At 40.6% G+C, this 18389-nt stretch overlaps 1 protein-coding gene across 7 annotated transcripts in view; it reads left to right on the top strand.

Moving 5' to 3' along the window:
* The window catches only part of SDK1 (sidekick cell adhesion molecule 1), a 387953-nt gene that overhangs the window by 172666 nt on the left and 196898 nt on the right, over positions 1 to 18389 (top strand). For all 7 annotated transcript variants that reach the window (XM_038151581.1, XM_038151583.1, XM_038151588.1 and 4 more), the window contains exon 6: positions 10035 to 10168. In XM_038151581.1, coding sequence (XP_038007509.1) covers positions 10035 to 10168 — 134 coding nt within the window. The remainder of the gene's footprint in view (positions 1 to 10034; positions 10169 to 18389) is intronic.

Consider the following 18389-nt stretch of genomic DNA (forward strand, 5'->3'; position numbering starts at 1 on the left):
CAGACTTGGCAACACCACCCATGCTGAAAGCATAAAAATCTGCATGATCCATTAATTGTGTGTCGCTTACACTTGAGTTGGCCACTGAAGTGTTCATGATGAGTTGGAGACAACGGCTACAACAGGGTTTCAAGCAGGACACACAAAAAGACCCCAAAAAAGAGCTTTACTTTGGAATGTCTAAAGCCTCTATTCTCGGATGTTGCTGCAGGCCCCCAGCTGGGTAACAATTAGCATTTTCTCCATGCTTCTCAGAAGGCTGATCAATCACTTTATTATACTGTACTTATTAAGAAACCCATCACCCTTACACACAGTCAGGTGGACTCAATTGATCCTTGAATCCAAACACCATCACCATTGGCCAATCAAGAAACCACCCTTTGGTAAACAAATCTCCCTAACACATTCCACCCATTCACAACAACGGTGCAGCAAGTGAAGATAAGAATTGGTTCTCATTCTTTTCTCTGATCTTCTCACAGTCTTCCCTAGCACAATGCCTGGGAAAGTTGTGTGTTGGTCTCTGTGGCCAGAGAGCTGCTGCCACGTTGGGACAATTTATTTTAAAATATTCTGATGTTGGTACGGAGGTGCTGCAGATCTCACTGTAGCTAGTGCTGCTTTGCCTGGAACTAGGATCATCAAATGCTCAGGTCCAGGTATAGTTCTCAGTTTCTTTCATAAATCTTCTCATAACTTTGCTTTCTATCTTTTAGCGCTCCATAGCTTTGCTACGCAACAGCTTTCTGTATGTTTGGCTCATTAATTGGAAAGAAGTATTCTTCCTTTCTCCATAAAATTTATTCATTTGTATTTTTATACTAGTAATGTACCCCTAACTTAAAAGATAAGGTGCTATTGATAGAACAATAGAGTCCTGTATAGTGTGCTGTTTCACACTAGTGACAGGAAATCATGTTTGGGTAGAAACCACAACAGAGAATGCTGCTTTGATGTTACGCAGTTTTCTTTTCATTCCGTAGTTTTGAGTGGTTGGCCTCATCTGTTTGTTCAGCATTTGGTTGAATGAATCCAACCTGGCTTTGACTTGGGTCCCTCCATGGCCTATTTGTGATAGAAATGAGGACTTGCTGCTTCCTTTTCGACTTCTTATTTCTTCTCTTTAACCAGAGGTTTTTATGTTTTATTGTTGCTAACTTGAAGTGATTGGAAGTTTTTGCAGCATGGACATTGAAAAGGAGTAAATCTGTGATTGACTGGCTGAAGTTTCTACTTCTGCATCACTGTCAGTAATAACCAGGATTTGGTGGGGTCTGTGTGTTTGTTACTGACTGCATCTGTACCCAGTACAAGGGGGCTCTGCTGAAGGAGGTTGTGCAGTTCCATGGAACTCTGGTGTTTGGAAAGCAGTGCTCACCTGCCTGGTGTGTTGAGCTGAGGAGATGTTAAAAGAGTTGAACATCAGTGCTTTGCCTGAAGTTGTAATCAAATGCCTGACAGTCAAACTGAAATGCAAGGGGAAGTTTAGCACTTGCATAATCTTCTACATCTTTTGAGTGCCACGGGTATTAACTATTTAAGTCTCTAGATGTGTTTTTTTCTGCCTAAAAAGAAGTATATACATGTGCCATCTTTTTTCTCTCTTGGCAAAACCTCGAGACTGAAAGGCTGAATAACTCACCCAAGGCTTCATAACCCAACCTAGATTTACCTGGCTCCAGGGCCTGTGCTCAATTTCTGCTGCACAGCAGTAGTGTGTGTCCTAATGGTGTGTGAGTAGAAATGACCCCACAAAATCTCTGTTTTGATGTAGACAGCAAACCTGAGACACTGTAATAGCCCTGTATGATGGATCTGCAGCAGTAACACAAATGCTGGTCTTGGCAAACTGCAGTGCTGTACATAGACAGTGTTTGCTGTTGTATCGATCCGTGCCTCTAAATCTTTAATTATCTTTCATAGTAAAACTTGTCTAAATAAATTGCTGTAGTGCTGCTGCTCTCTGGCAGCAGCAGATGTTGATGCTTGGGTCAGTGGCCACTTTTTACCATATTCTTTCTCTTTGTTTAAAGATTTGGTGCCATTAAAAGGAAGGGTAATAGATCTAAAAACTAAGGGGCTACCAGGCTGTTAGTCCTGAGGCACAAGATTGCCTCCTACAAGTTATGTCTTGTACATCTTTTCCTATCCCTTGGAGTGTTTATTATCACCTGAAGGCACTGAGTGGCCAGGTTGGTGCTGTTCCTCTTTCTTGTACAGCAAGTGTGCTACACCTGGATATTTATTTTGCTGGGTTTAAGCTGGAGTTATATTTTTCTGGCATTAAAAGGAAACCAAAGCCTTCGGTTCCTACAATCAGAAGTAGTCACTGCAGGTCCTGGCCTCTTGAGGTCTTCTACCTGTGGGTTTCATCTTCAGTGATGAAAATCAGCTGCTGTGAGGTTTGCTGGTTCCAGAGAGAGGACTGCTGTCCCTGCTCTGTGTACTCTGGAAATCAGTTTTAAATATACTCATGTGCATGTATTTTGCTGCTGAAGGAGTTTTTCATCTGAGAAAACCAGGCAAATACATTGACCAGCCCAAGATTTGATATTTTATTTCCAAATGGTGTGGCTATTTCAGTTGCTGTGATACAGATTTCTAAATCCATAAGACTAGGTGTTCTCAAACCCAGCTGAGCCAAATCTTATTCTCAGCTACACCTATGTGAAAATGGAGATGGTTCTGAACGAGATATGTGTGAAATCAGGAATTAAAAAGGCAGAAATGATGCTGGGGCAGAGTCGGGAACATTAATAAAGGAATGTTGGGAGCATTTAAGTAGGCACAGTTGTGGCACATCTAAATACATGTGTTAAATATGCTGTTAAGAGGTTGAAGTTTCCTTTGTCATTGTTGCATGATCAATTATCCCTTCAGGGCAATGCCCTGTGACAGGGCCATGCTGCTGCTAATTTGTTTTATAGTTAGTGCAGTTCACAGCCATGGCTTATGTACTCCGAATAAAAACAAATGTATCTTAGTGAAGTAATGGTATGAATATACAATATTCAACAGGAAACCCTTCCACTCTTCACCACAAAGCACTAGAGCACATACCATTATGCTGACATGTTTTATCAGAAATGAAGATATAATTTAATAACACTAGTTTTCCTTCCACAGTGAAGGAAAGGGGAACAAATCAGTGTTTAAAAAAAAACCCAGCACCTTAAATAATCAATTCAGGAGAACTATCATAAAGTGAAGCAATATTCATGTCTGTCTCTGAAAATTGAACTATAAAATCCCAAATTATTACAAATAGTCTTTGTGCTTGCTGTCAGCGAAGTCAGCCAGCTGTGTAAATCAACAACCTATGGTACTTTTTAACTGCAATGTTTTGTTTAAATAACCCATTTGTATTAAAAAAAAAAAAAAATTTCCACTATTCTTCCTGCCTGTGGTTTCCAGCAACGTCCATGGCAACAGCTGGTGATGGCACAAGTGGAGTTCAATGTGTTGATTATACCATAAAATAGAGAGAGAAGAAAAACAGACACCCTGCTTACAAATATCTTGAATGCTGTAAGAGTTTTATAAGAAGAGGAGGCTGGAGAAAATTGTCTTATTTTATTCAGGGTCTTAGCTTTCTGTTATTGACCGAGATGTGTATTTTGTCTTGAAAGTCTGGTTTTTTTCCTATTAGCCTGAGAAGTGCTGCTGCTGGCGTAGCACATCCAGCCCCACCTCGGTGTGGTTCAGCAAGATAACACCCAGGAGCTGGGATTTAAGCACATTCAAGTCCTTATATCAGCTGCACTAACTCTTGCTGCTTAAAATGTAATAATAATTAAAAGAAAAAAAAGCAAGCAGACCAAAAAAAAAAAAAAATAAAAACCAAAGGAGCAAAGTTGTGTGATAATAATTAAGCTGCATTAAGTAAGAATTGAAGCTGCTGAAAACCTGGGGAGAAAATAAAAACCTGTTTAAACATAAATAGTGCACTTAGGAATTATTCCTGAGTTTGTTGCTGTAATTCCTTGCCTCTGCATTGGCAGCATTGTCTCTCCCTATAAACATCTCTCTCGTGATCAATTATATAGCAATTATCTTGGGCTTGGTTTTGTGGGGTTTTTAATCTCTAGGCAAGTAATTGCTTGATATGGGCATGATTTAAAAATGTACATTTGAGATAATTCATCTGAGTATCTTTTCTGGGAGCTTCTATCTCCAAAGACCAAAAACAAGCTTTCTGAGGGTGAGCTGCTAAGATTTTTTTTTTATAACAAGACTCAATATTTGGTGATTCTGCTTAAATCTGAAGCACTTTTTTTGTACGAGTCCTGTACATAAATGAAGATGATTGTGATGAATTAAGGCTTTTTGGTTTGGTTTTAGTTTGGTTTTTTTTCTTTGGTTTGGTTTGTTTTTTTGTTTTGAGTGTTCTCCTCCACGCCACATTCTCTGGATGATTCTTTGGGTCAGATGGATGGGAGAGGAGGGGAGTGCATTGTTGTGATAGTGTTTTGGTGCTGCTTGAATTCTTCCTGACTTACCCACACTTTTAAATCTAACAGCCAGGGCTGAGTGGAGGCCGTGCTGGGTGAGAAACAGGGTTATTTCTTCGATTTCCCAGTGATACTGCTGTTTGCACACCCCCTTGTGAGGTTTGCCTGTTGCTCAGTCGCTTATTCTTTCTCAAATACAAGGTTTTGAGCTTGTTCACTGAACTGCAAACCTCTCAGTCAGTGGAGAGGCTTGAGCAGATCTCCTGCATTTGTAATTCTGGTTCTGTCTTTCAGAGTCTTTGGGACTTTATCAGCAGGTTTAGTAAGTGAAATCTATATTCAGTCAACAAACACCAATGAAAATATTAAGCCAGGCCGAAGACAGACCCTGTGGGTTTGTACCTGCTCTCACTTTCCAGTCAGGTCGTGGATCACTGATGATTTGTCAAGTGCAGTTTTCCATCCACTTCCTTTCCAGCCTTCCATCTGCTTTACACAGACCAGATTTAAGGTGTTCATGAAGAAGCACAGGGAGTGTTGTCTACAGCCTTGTTAAACCAAGACCCTGCAAGCCCCAAAACCAGAGAACAGGGAAATCAATCATAAAATGTGGAAACTCTGCAGTTTATCTCCATTCCTCCTGGAAATACATCTGCTAAACCCATCAATAGCTGGTTGTCCTTCATTTCATGGTAGTTTGGCCTCTGCCTGGTCATTAGGACTGTTTTGGTTATTTTTGTGTAACCTTGGGATGTCTCCATGACTACAAATCCCAGTCACTTCCCAGAAACATGTGTTGTGCCCTGACATAGCTAGAGAAGCAACAGATGAACTGCCCTGATTCTAAATTCAATGTACTTTTACTTAATATCCAGTGTCTGTGAGGGTATAAAATTTTTATAAATAGATGGCTGATTTACAGTAACAATGTACACCTGAATAATATCCCATGAAACTGCCGTGCAGTCACAGCTCTTGGTGCTCTGTCCCTGTGGAGATGCTGCTCTCTAGCACAAACACAAATATTTTTCTCTGTGATTGAGTCCTGACAAACACAGGCTGTTTGTGAGAGATGTGTATTTAAATAATTTTGATTAATAATTCCCTCTCAGCACCGGGAGCCATGAGGGTGGTAAAGTGCTGGCTGGGTTAAGCTGTTCATGCACAGAGATCCCCTGGAACAGCTGTGTGTGCAACTGCAGCAGATCCCTGCTCTTCCAAGAGGGGAAACCCATGGGGGGAAGTCTTGCAGTAATTATTTTGTTATTACTCCATAATCTCTCCCTTTTCTGGCAGCGTTGCTGGTGTTCCTTGGTGTCTGGGGCATGGGGAGATTGGGCCTTGCTGTGTAGTGGACAGAAGTTTTTGCAAGGGGAACAGAGGCTCTCTGGTAAAAAATATCTGGTATAGAGGGATTAATAATCGTGTTAGCTGGAGGTAATATTGGAAAAGAGGCTTTAGGAAGGCCTTTGTAGTAAAATATTGCATGCTGGCTCAGAAGCAGATGGTGCCTTCTGAGAGAGAGCCTAATCAGGTTACTCTGATTTTCATTTTATGTTTTTATAACCCGGTATTATCTACTTTTTGTGTAATCTGGTAGTCTAATAACATAACAAATATCTAACTTTGGGGAATTATCCACTTGTAGAGTAGATTTTGGCATTTTCCCATTAAAAAAAAAATTATCTAAATCCACCTATTTGAGATACTGAAGGGTTCATTTGCAGCATTAACTCCAAAACCTTTCTCTTAAAGGCCATAGGAATGGCATTCCCTTTGAAAAATTATCTTTACTTGTAAAAGTCTCATTCATGTCCCATTGATCTTAACAAAAGAATTCCCATAAGCTTTAAATCAAGCTTAGAGATTATTTACAGCAGAGCTTGTAGTATTTGGACAACATGAAAAGGTGCAACTAAAAATTCCAGAGTGCAGAGTCATAGAATGGTTGGGGTTGGAAGGGACCATAAAGATGATCTATTCCCTGTGCCATGGGCAGGATGCTTTACTTTAGACCAGGTATCCACATGCTCAGCTCTGACTGCAGTGAGTGGGAGTGAGGAAACCTCAGGAGGTGCTGTTCTATGTTCTGAATGATGTGTGTCCATCACTTCTGCCTTTTCCCATCCCCTCAGGCCATAACTTTTGATTAAACAGGATTCCCTATACACAGTTCATCATCTCAGAGGCCCCCTTGCCTTTGCTTTGAGATCAGCCTGCTTCAGCCTCCAGCTCCTCCTGTGGTGAAGGTGCCACTGAGATGTTTTTGGACGTGACAACCTTGGATCCACCATTCCAACCACCTCCCACAACAGCCCTGCCTGCTGTGCTCCCTGCAGGCTTCTGCTGGGCTCCAGAGAAATCCTAAAAATTCTTCTATTAAAAAGTGTGCTTTAAAATGCTCCTTTCCTAGCTTAAGAAATCCCAGAGGATCAGTCTGCTTAGTTTGCTTGCTGGTTGCTCCTGTCTTGAAAATGTTAGATAGAGTTAAGTTTGATACTGCTTTTAAAAAGCAATATTTATATTTTTCATGAGTTCTGCGCTGGGTATGAATTACTGACAAGTCCATTCCATCTGCTGCAGTCATCTTCATCAAACGTGCTGCTAAACTGAGCACCCAGGAATCAGATTTTCCTTGGAACATCACAGTGGTGCTGTCAGAATTTAAAAGTTATATCAGACAATGAAAACAAACAATAAACCCAAGAAAACCTGTTAAGGCAATTTTTGGATGCTCTGTGCAGCTGTTGTGCAGAAAGTGGCTGCAGCCCTGGTAAGGGCTGGGACCTGGAGCTTTGGATGGTTTAGAAACACTGGAATTAATGAGTCCTTAAAATGTGACTAACTGATTTTCCTGATGCACGGGGCTCATGCGTGATGTAAATAAAAGTCCCAGGCTGCAGCCTGGGAGGCTCCTGGCTCTGTACCTGCCTTCATTTAATGAACTCAGGACATTCCATTTTTCACAGAACTATTAAGATATCAATAACTCATTTGGGGAGTTTTAATTTAACTTTGACCATGTAATTGATGACCACTAAGAGCTGCCTTCAGGAGTTGCATTATCTTCTAACTTTCTTTTCCTATACAAATTAATATCAAACTTTTACGCTTATGTAGATTACTTTCTAAAATTTCCTTACTTTTCACTCACAAATGTTACATTTTGCTCACAGTATAGTAAAAATTTGTGTATCAAGATGAAAAAGCCCCTCTTCATTTTAAATAATTTCCTTCATTAATAGATTTTCATTTCCTTTTCTCTTAATTATTATATAATGAGCTTAATGGTTTAAGTGTAAAAATTTTCAGCCAAGTTTATGTAGGGAGTAACTGTGTCCATCTCAGCAGTATTCAAGGATCACCTTTAAAACTTTGGGTGCAGTTTTACCTGGAATCAAAGCAGCCTGAAATGTATCTCAGTATTTTCAAAGAATCTTTCTAATGCTGCTTTCTCTAGAATTAAAGTAGAATAGAAATGAGTGTGAGTGTAATTGTCTTGTAATATTCAATTATTAGCACTGCACTGGAATTTTATCTGTATTTGCTCTATCAAATGTCCTATTAATTGTATTTTATATCCTTACTCTGTAAATCTATCACAGTTTCTTTGATTAATTTTCTAAATCAATTAAACTAATACAGCGTCATTGAATTAAAAAAAAGTATTGTGATTTTTTTTAGTAGTTTTTACAATAAAAGTTGCCACAGAGGATGTTACAAACAGGATCTTTAGGTGATGTGTGATGACTAATTTCAGAGCTGAACATTTAGCTTCAATTTTCAGCAGTTTTTTGTAATTATTGTATGGAGCACAAGTCTGAGCAGCAGCTGAGAGAGCTGGGGGGCTCAGCCTGGAGAAAAGGAGGTTCAGGAGGGACCTTGCTCCGCAACTCCCTGACAGGACAAGAAGTAAATGGTCTAAATTTGCACCAGGGAAGATTTAGGTTGGAAATAAGGGGAAATTTCTTCACCAGAAGGATTCTCAAGCACTGGCACTGCTGCCCAGGGCAGTGGTGGAGTCCCCATCCGTGGTGGGATTTAAAAGCTGTGTGCATGGGGCACCTGGGGACGTGGTTCAGTGGTGGCCTTGGCAGGGCTGGACTCCATGATGTTAAAGATCTTTTCCAGCCTAAATGGTTCTCTGGTTCCATGATAGCTTTACAGAAGTTCAGGTTTCTTTGTATCCACACCAGGAAATTGAAGTGTTATGAGTTAAGTGCCTGGCTTTGAACACAACCATGTTCTCTCTGTAATTTCTAATGCTCTCCCTATGTATAAAAACCAGTTTGCTGCACTAGGAATGTGTGATTTCCACTGTTACTTGGGGGTTTTTTTCAGAGCAAAATAGCTGTTTATTACCAAGGGTAACCACTCCATGGCAAAACAGGAGGATGGAAAGCAGGGGTGTTTATTATTGACTGATTAGTGCACAAATGCTTTGACTCAGTGCTCGTTCTTTTTGAGCCTATTGATGTGTGAATTTGTTTCTTCCAGTATAATAATTTTATAACTTGTTTCACCCTCATGCTCAGTGATATATCTAATAGCACAGCTGAACTCAGCGTGGCTTCTCATCAAGTATTAGAAGTAAAGGGAGTTTCTTCCTCCCAGCCTTACACTCTGATTTCCAAGTCTGTGCCTGTCCCAGGCTGCAGTAGATGAGCTCTTGGTTCCACAGACTTTCCCTGGAATTTTACATTTTCTTTTATCTTTCTGGTTTTTGAGCTTCCTGTGTCCTGTTCCTCAAACCTTTGAGTATTTACATGTTTTCTCTAGGTTAATCCTTTATAGGCAAGAAAAGGCCATCTAATCCATGTGAAAAGTAAAGTAGCCAAGTGTGTAAAGCTGCCTGTGAGGGAGTCCACAGAAGCCTTTGTTATGCAGCAGCTCTAAGAACAGACTTGTGTTAGACAATAGCATTTATTGACTCCTTCAGGCCCACACCAGTTACCTACAGGGTTGTGCTGTCCTACCTGCTGTGGGTGAAAGGAAAGCCCTCCCTGTCCATTCAGATCATCTCTGTGACAGCCCATGGTCTGCTCTAGGATGAGCTGGTAACCGGTGATGCCATAAATGCAGAAAGTTTACCTTTGGATGTCCTGCTGTCTTTGATTTTTACCTTCTTATTTCAATGAACTGTGTGTCATTGCTTGACTGTCACTCTTTAATAGGCTGCCTTTCACTTGTTGAGAAGGTTTTCAATAAATCTAAATTTGCAGCATCCTGATGATTGCCAGGATTGTTGTCACCCCACAAAGATGCAGTTTGCAGCCTGGTGGTCACTGGTGTCATTTGCTGATTCTTGCATAACTTCTTACTGCCATTGAAACTGCCCCTGTTTCACAAGTTGAAGCTTTTTCTGGGTGTCACTATAAGCATCTTACATGATCTAAATAGCGAAAAGGCCTAGAGGCATCTGAGCTCTTTATTTCCTGTGTGTTTGAAGTGGGGCTGATTTTGATTCTGCAACATCTTGATTTATGTGACCACTGAATACCATATGAGGCTGTCAGGTGTGAGGTGTTGTGTGGATAACATTCCTCTGGTTTCAGTGTGATCTTTCTCTTCCCTAAACAGAGCCATCACTCTGGAGAACCAGCTGGTGATCCTGGGGGTGTCACTGACAGATGCAGGAGGTTACTATGTCCAGGCAGTCAATGAAAAGAATGGGGAGAACAAGACCAGTCCCTTCATTCATCTCAGCGTAGCACGTGAGTACCCAAATCGTGGGGCGTGTGCTGGCACACAGGGGCTGCAGGCAGGACTCACAAAGGCCAATGAATAAAAAGGGCCTTGCCAATAAAGGATTGGACCTTTAAAGGAGGTCAATGTTTCCTGCTTGGTTTGGAGCACACTGAACTCCTTGTGCAAAAGAGGGACCTAAGAGAGGAGATGCCCTCCACAAATCACCCTCAGAGCCCTTTGTCTGGTGGTTTGCTTTGTGTAAGGCAGGTACATGATGATATCCCTCACTGTTTATTGGGAAGTTGTAGTTATAATTTCTTTTTAATGCAGGTGTTTATAATGTGTTGTTTTCCATTGTGCCTAAGTAAACAAGTCATCCTTCAGAGTGCAAATTTATTTATGAATCTATTCCCAGTTTATGGCATTATTTTTACCTGGAGTTATCACAGAGTCCCAGGGAACATGCATTTCATTGTTATTACTCATTATTTTACATTACATGGGTTGTATTAACACCACCACTCCAGAGATATTCCATGATTGGGTTTTGCAGCAGAGCAGAGGGAGAAGCAGCAGAGCACTGGGGTCAGGGAGATGGCTGCACACTGAGTCTGCCAAGGTGCACATTCAGCAGAAATGTGCACATGCAAGCTCTTGTAAAACATCCAGTAAACCTGTTTGCATGAAAAATTAATATTCTAAACATGTGAAATGGATTGAGTCCTTGTGTGAGGCACTTGGTAAAGGCATTATTTATGTAGCAGGGAGAAGAGGGAGAGTGTTAGTGCTGTGGGAATGGGGAGGTTCCTCGTTTTGCTTGTAGAGACAGGGAAGAGGTGATGGAGTAAATCACTGATAACAGTGGCAGCCCTTACAATTTGGGCTTCTCGAAGATGCATGACTCAGCTCCAGATCAATGGCATGATGAGATGCTCCTGATCTTGGGTACCATGAGATTTTGGACAATTCTTGTCGGCTCATTTCCTTACACTAGCAAATCTTGGGAGCCTGGGTTTCTGGAGTAGGAAATCTGGGAAACTGCTTTTGGGACAGTGCTTGTGTCTGTCAGAAGTTCATCTGAAACACAGTCCTGTGAAACATTCAATTTCTAAGAAAATGTCATTTTTCTGCTAAAATTCCTAATTGGATTTCAAGGAAAGCTGTTCTTGGACAATCACGGGGAGCCCTGGTCGTGGGCTGCACGTGGGCAGCAGCTGCATGGCTTGACAGGCAGCAGGAGACACAAACCTCTGTCTTCTTCCAGACAAGTATCTAAACTAAATGAACTGTTCAGGGGTTTCATGTGTATCTTTGTGGAAATAATATTCCAAATCCACTTGTGAATTCTGGCTGTTCTGTGGCACGTAGATTGTAAACATTATTATTTCTGACAGTATGAAGAGGTTTGCTAACACTTTAGTAATTTCATTTTTAAAGCAAATTTGTGTTGTTTGTATTATGTGACCAATAGTATACTTCCCACTTTAATTTCATGTCTTAATTAATGCTAGAAATAGTCTGTGATCATGCATGCATAACAAGTGCTATGCAAAGCAGAAGGTAATACGGGCATATGGAAAAGAAAACACTCCAAAATGCTCACAGGCTTGATACCATGAATGCAAAGTCTGCCTGGAATGTGGCAAATAGGAAAGATAAAATGGATAAAAGAAAATGAAGGATGAGACAAGATGGAAAGCCAGAAATGAATTTGCTTTTAGAATTAATGTCAGCCAATGAGGTTTTCAAATTGACACCTTGCTATCCAGGGTTATTAAGGCTCTGTGTGTGTGCTGAAGGAAGGCACTGGCTGTAAGGCATTGGAGTCTGTAAAGAAAATTGGATTAATGTGGTTGTTCTGAACTTTGATCTGGGGAGGAAACTTTTATGTGATACATTACATAGAAATGAATAAACATTTTTGGTCTGGTAACAGAAAATAATCAGGCAAAAATACAGTCCTGAAGCAATATGCAGAAAATGGTTTTAGAAAAATGACATATTTTGGAAGAGTAATAAAGAATTCAAGCAAGAGGTTGGAAACAGATTGTTAAAGGTAACACAGATGAGGAAGATACTGCATTGACTTGTCACTCTCAGAATCTTACAGGATGTTAGGAGTGATGACACTTGTAACTTTTCAATAGGACACGTATAAAATTTAAAAACAGTTTAATCAAAATCTAATAAACCCCAAGTAAAGCGGAATAGCCAATCTCTGTGCAAGTAGATTATATATTAATTATTGAGTGCAACCTTGCTGCATGACTCAGCATGCACACTGCCACCGTTATTGAGGGCAGGAGGAAAAAACCCTATAGATAATTCCCAGGGCAGCCATTCTCTGAGAACAGTGTTAGATATGCACAGCTCATTATTCCTTGAAGGAGACCAGTGTCAGATTTGCTTCAGCCTGTAAGAAAAGCATATTTGCAGAATCATTCTAACAGCTGAGAAAGCTGTAAGCTGTCCTGTTCTGCTCCAAAGTACAAGAATGACAGCAGGGGAAAGGTCTGGCTCTGAGCTGAGCAGAGGATGAGTTACAGGGACTTATATTGCAGATTAAACTCGCTGTTGCATTGTGGCTGAAGGTAAATGGAGCTTGAGCATCACCTGGAAAATACACTGAACTGCCCTTCAATTAATAACTGTATTTGATGCATGTGGTGTAACAAGATTAGAGGATGTTGGGCATGTTTCAAAAACAGTCTAAAAGCCCCAGTCACACTGAATTCTCCAGTGGGGCTCTGAGTATTAATAGTAAAGACATGCTGTTTCTTGTCAGTCTAAACTGCAGCTCACTGAGTCCAACACTGTGAAGTCTCACACCCACCCATCACCCCTGATTGCAAACATGCGGGGAAGTTGGGAAACAGCTCCCAGAGAAAGCCTGCAGGCTTGTCAGGGTTGCTTTGGCTGTGCTTAGGTTTGCTTTTCTCCATGTTCTGAGGTGTGCCACACATGGGAAATGAAGGCAGCAGAGTGCCAGGGCTTAGGGGAACACTCAGTTTTTTGGGACATTTGGGAGTTTCAGGTACACGCCCCATCCCCATCACTCAGTCCTTACACACCTGTGGTGCAAAGGCAGTAAAGATTTATTTCCCAGTAGATCTGGTCACTCCGTGAGAGGATCCAAATACTGAGCAGTGTTTTTCCTTCACAGCTGAGTCCCCAGCTTGGCTGAGCACCCGTGTTCCACATGCCTGCCCTAAACCCATGTGTCTGAATGTGACACAGGGTGAGGTCCACCCAGCTCTGCTTGAAAACCATGGCTGTTTCTTTCAAGTGGACTCATTTGCACTGATTTCAGGAGAATTAGATCATCTCTGAGGTGACAGGCTCTGGGGAAATAAAAATTATGTCCAACAAGCAGCATATCGGGAATAACGTCACATCTGAAATTAGTGTGAGGTGTCATAAATTAGTCCTAAATTTAAAGTGTCTAAAAATGAGTTGAACTGTGTACTACACTAATGAAAATCTTGCCACTTTTTTTTTTTCTCTTTTTAAACCATATGTCAGAGCTTTCATGTAAATAACACAAAATTTTGGCTTGGAAAATCGGAAAGTCTGAAAGTCAAGAGTTTGGCAGTGGAAATAGTAACAACACTGGCTTTGGGTTTTAACTCAAATTACTCATTTACTCCTTGTTGAGGATTCACTGTTGCTCTTTGGGAGGGTTTCAGTATTAACTCCACTGCTGAACTTCTTAACTTGATTGGAGAATTAATCTGTCTCTGGGCTGGTACAAGCTTTTGGGATGTAAATACTGCTCTTCAATAACAACACTTGGAAAATCCTAAATGCTTTATTCGTGTTTTCATCTATTGAGCAATAGGGGTTGATGATGGTATCGTAAATGGATCCTTAATTCTTCAGGCTTTTTCTTTCATATGCCTATCCTCCCACAGCCAGACATATCCTGCAGCACAGATGGTCAGCTCTGTTCCTAAGGATTGTGACTTGTCAGGGCATAAAGTGACATTCTTTGATCTTACAAGTGTTGGCAGGGCACCTAAAGATTGAAGTGTGTATTCCAGTAAGGCCATAGTAAAAGCCTCATTTCCCTGAGGGCCTGTAACAGCTAAATATCTCTGCATCTGCATCACAACTCTTCTGGTTGTAGTATGGAACTTAAAGAAAACCCAAACAAAAAAACCCCTCAAAAGTAATGATAAAAAAACCCCACGAACCAAAACCCCCCCCAGAAATACCCAAACAAACAAAAGACATTAGTCCATGGTACTTTGCTGTTGGCTGTGCCACTTTTGCATGAAGGTTTTTTTGAGGGTAAAGAGGAGCAGGGCCATTTAGAGCTTCTTAATGAAACCATGAGGGATTTTAGTATGTAAGTCAAGAGTTTAAGTGGGTTTATGGGGGGGGGGGGGGGAAGAAAGATTAATGGGGAGCTTTTTATTGCTGTGAGGAGCTGGCTGAGCTATTCCCTGCAGGGCACTCAGTCCATGTCCTTCTGCTTTATGATGTGACACCATGGCCAGGATCTGGAGCCACTTGGGAAGAAGTTGGCAAAGCCCTGGTGAGATATTTCCATTACTGACTTCAGGGCAACGCTTTATGGGAGCACCTGGAAACTTTTAACGGAGTGCTTGGCTTTTTCTGAGTCCAGCTGAAACATTTTATGAAAAATGTGGGCCTCAGTAAATGACTTAAATGCTGGCTTGCAGGAGGTGGGTGTGTGTAAGCTGTTGTGACAGTTTAGATGGTCCTGCTTCAATTGGTTTTGCGGCGCTAATCGTCCGGAACTGCAATTCAGGGCCTTGCTCCTGCACCTCCTTGTTAAGCTGTGAAATATTGAGATGCATGTCTCTCCAATAGATTTATTAGTAAATTAGATAGTCCCCAGACCTGTTGGTAACACCAAGAGATACAGAGCGTTCTGCAGCCTGATGTCATTTTCTGATGCAGGCTTGGTGAAAACAGAAAACAAGATTGATGAAAATTTTAAAAACCTTGCCAGCCAGCATTTCTGAAGAGTCAAAGATAATAAAGCCAATTATCATTTAACGAAGATAAATTTTTCCCTTGGGCACTGGCAATGCTTAAAAAAAAAAGTAGTAGGGAAAGAAAAAAAGTTGGGGACTGAAAATTAAACTCCTGGCTTGGTTGCATTGCAATTAATTTAAAGTATGAGGGTGTGATGTTGTTCTGCCCAACTTCCACCTGCAACCAGAAGAATTTCATTCTGTTATGGCAGACATTGACACGAGGCTAAATAGACCCCGTTTTTCCGTGCTTGGTGCCTGTTTTGTTCTTCAACTTAACATATCAAGACATAAACTTTACAGAAGGCAGAAGTCCCATTTCAGGCTCACAGGGACTGAATTTACCTCAAAGCTCTTGTTTGTTTGGTTTTCTCCTATAAAGGAAGGCTCTCGTGATTGCACAGGACATTGAGGTCACTTTTAGTGTCTGTAAGAATGAAATATTCTTTATGTTGTCAGGAAAGAAAGAGGTGGAGGGGAAGTGGCCCATTACCTGTCGCTGTGTTTGAGAGGATGTTCCTCTTGACATCCTTCTGTCAGGTGTGGTAGGAAGATAAGTTTTCAGAAGATTCTGAGCAGACATTTTCCTCCCAGGAAGAGAGCATTTCACTAACATGATTTTCCATATTAACCATCAGGGTTCGTTCAAGTCAGCAGATGCTGAGGATCCTTCATGGCTATGTTTGAAGCACAAAAGGCATGAATTTTTCATAGCCAGTCCCAGCTTTCAGGTGTAGGCAGGGAAAAGGAAAAAAAAGGAATGGGCTGGCACACCCGGGGAACAGATATTTCTATTCTGATGTCAAATTCACACAAGCTCTATAGACTTGTCAGACTGGTTTTAGTTCATGCCAAGAGAATTCACTTCTTTTAGCCTCTCTGGGTCAGTGCTGTGGAGGTGAATTTAGTGGTTCTATGATGCTTTTTTTTACCTTTTGGTGTTATTTTGGTGAGGGGAAAAAGCAGGAATATGGGATGAGATGAAATTGCATTTCTGTGCCATGACTGTACCTGATTTCCCAAATACTGGGGAAGTCCAACAGAGCAGAGCTCAGCCCTCTGAGAACTGGTTTTAAGTGGCTCTTTGAAAGGATCACATTTCTTCCCCATTTCCACAAAGGTTTTGCTCTCTTTGTCCAACAGGATTTCCAGGAAGGCTATCTTGGTGGGGTTCCAAGAGTAAATGTGAGCCTTTGGCTTTGAGTGACATTGAACATTTGATTGACACAAAACGAGCCTCAGTTATCCAGTTAATTTGAAGGGGTCTGTGGAAGTGTTTGGGGTCTAACACTCCACCCTAAGGACACATTCTGTGTAAAAGGCATCTTTAATACCCTGGTCAAATACTGTCAAAGTGCTTTTTCTTCTATTGCTGCTCTGTATTCAAGGACATACATTTTAAATGGGGATCTTTTTCCTTACTTTGAGAATAGAGTGCAATTTACACACATCTCAAATGCATGGTTATGTATTTAAGTCAAACACATTTTAATAACAATAATAGCTGTAAGAAAAAAGACTAAATTGAGTTAGTGTTAAAGATTTGGGTTTGATATATTGGAACAAATGTTAGTTTAAGCTTTATCCAGAGCTGGCAATTTTAGTGGAGGCTGATATTCTCAGTGCTTTACCCTATTATCTACTGCAAAAAGTGACACTGTACTGCAGTGTAGACTGATTTTATATGCATTACAAAGAAGTAACAGATGATGTTCAGGATTTATCAGCCTTCTTGGACTCCAAATTTCATTGTTAGGGTTTCTGAAGCCTCAGCCAGATCTCTTCCATAATTCTCTGCCTTTCTTCTCCTTAAAGGAAAACTTTGTTCACTTGTAACTGCAGAGATAGAAAAGAAAACCTGTGGTTTAAATGATAGATTGCTAAACTGCAGGAATAATAAAGGTGAGCCAAGAAACCTCTGTGGCAGCTCAAGCTTTTTTTCTTAGTTTTTCCTAATATTCTATCAGTTCTCTTCCTGATAAATAGCAGAAATATTGGTTGGTCTCCAGTTTCATCTTCCTCTGGACTATTTTTGATAAAACTTAGTGCCACTCATGGTGCATCTGCTGCAGCCTCTGCCCCAGGCAAGCACGGTCTCCTCTGCTGGTAGCTTTTGTCATGGAAAGATGATAAACTGAACTTTCTGTAAGATTATTTCAGTCTTCCTATTAAAGAGAACTGAAACAGCCTAAATCAGCATAAAACCTATTCAAATATCTGGCACTTAATTTTCATCATATCGCATCAACAAATGTAATGAAGCTTTAAATGCATGGTTTATGGGAAGAATAGTTATTTCCTTTTCTCCCAAGTGCAAGAGAACAACCCTGTTGTTATGGGGACTCCTCACTGGCTGGTGAAACCACAGAACTGCACCCGAGCTGAGAGTCTGTTCCCTCAGCAGATGCACATACATTATGCATGTTGCTCTGAAGAAACAGCAAATGCTGAGGTTTCTATAATCAAACTTATTATTTTAACATGGCTTCTTGTTACACTTGTCTGTTTATGAGGTTAGAGGGGTTACTGTGTCTGAGAGAGATCTCGAATGCGCACACAAACACAGGCTCCAAATCCTGGGTTGTCTCCTAAACCCTTTATTTATATCTGACACATGCAATTAATCTCCCCCTATCTCTAATCACTTTTGCTATTACATTCATCGGAGTGATTTGTATCCTATCTCTGTCACTGCTTGGTAATTGATATGTGGAGATAAGGGATTCTTAGAGGACACAAACAAGGAAAAGGGAAAATTGAATTTACCTTGCAATCATTTTATAAAATGTGACACCCATCAATTATACATGCCATCCAGGAAAATGCCATCTTGAACAAACTGCGATGATTTGTTGGAAGATCAGCAGAAGAGAAATGCCAGGAAACTTTTCTAGACAGAAAAGTATTGCTGGTTCAACAGACAGACTTTTCAATCTCATTGGTCCACCTACAGTGGTTTTAAATAATACTGTAGAATTTACAAAGAAAGTTTCATTTTTGATCCGTGTTTTTCTTCAATCAATCTTGTACTAATACTTCAGAGCGAAATAACATGAAAGGGAGCTGTTAAAATAAACATTGTTTTGATCAAACATAAAAAGATGATGTTGGTTACTCGAGATTGAATCATCTTTCATGGGCAGGAATGTTAAAATTGATAGTATAATCCAATTCCAATTTAACCACGTTCTATCATGAACATATTTCTATTTAGTTTCTCTTTTCCATTTCAGTACAGTGATAA

This window comes from Motacilla alba, chromosome 14 (assembly GCF_015832195.1).
Source record: "Motacilla alba alba isolate MOTALB_02 chromosome 14, Motacilla_alba_V1.0_pri, whole genome shotgun sequence".
In the NCBI taxonomy this organism is placed as follows: domain Eukaryota; kingdom Metazoa; phylum Chordata; class Aves; order Passeriformes; family Motacillidae; genus Motacilla; species Motacilla alba.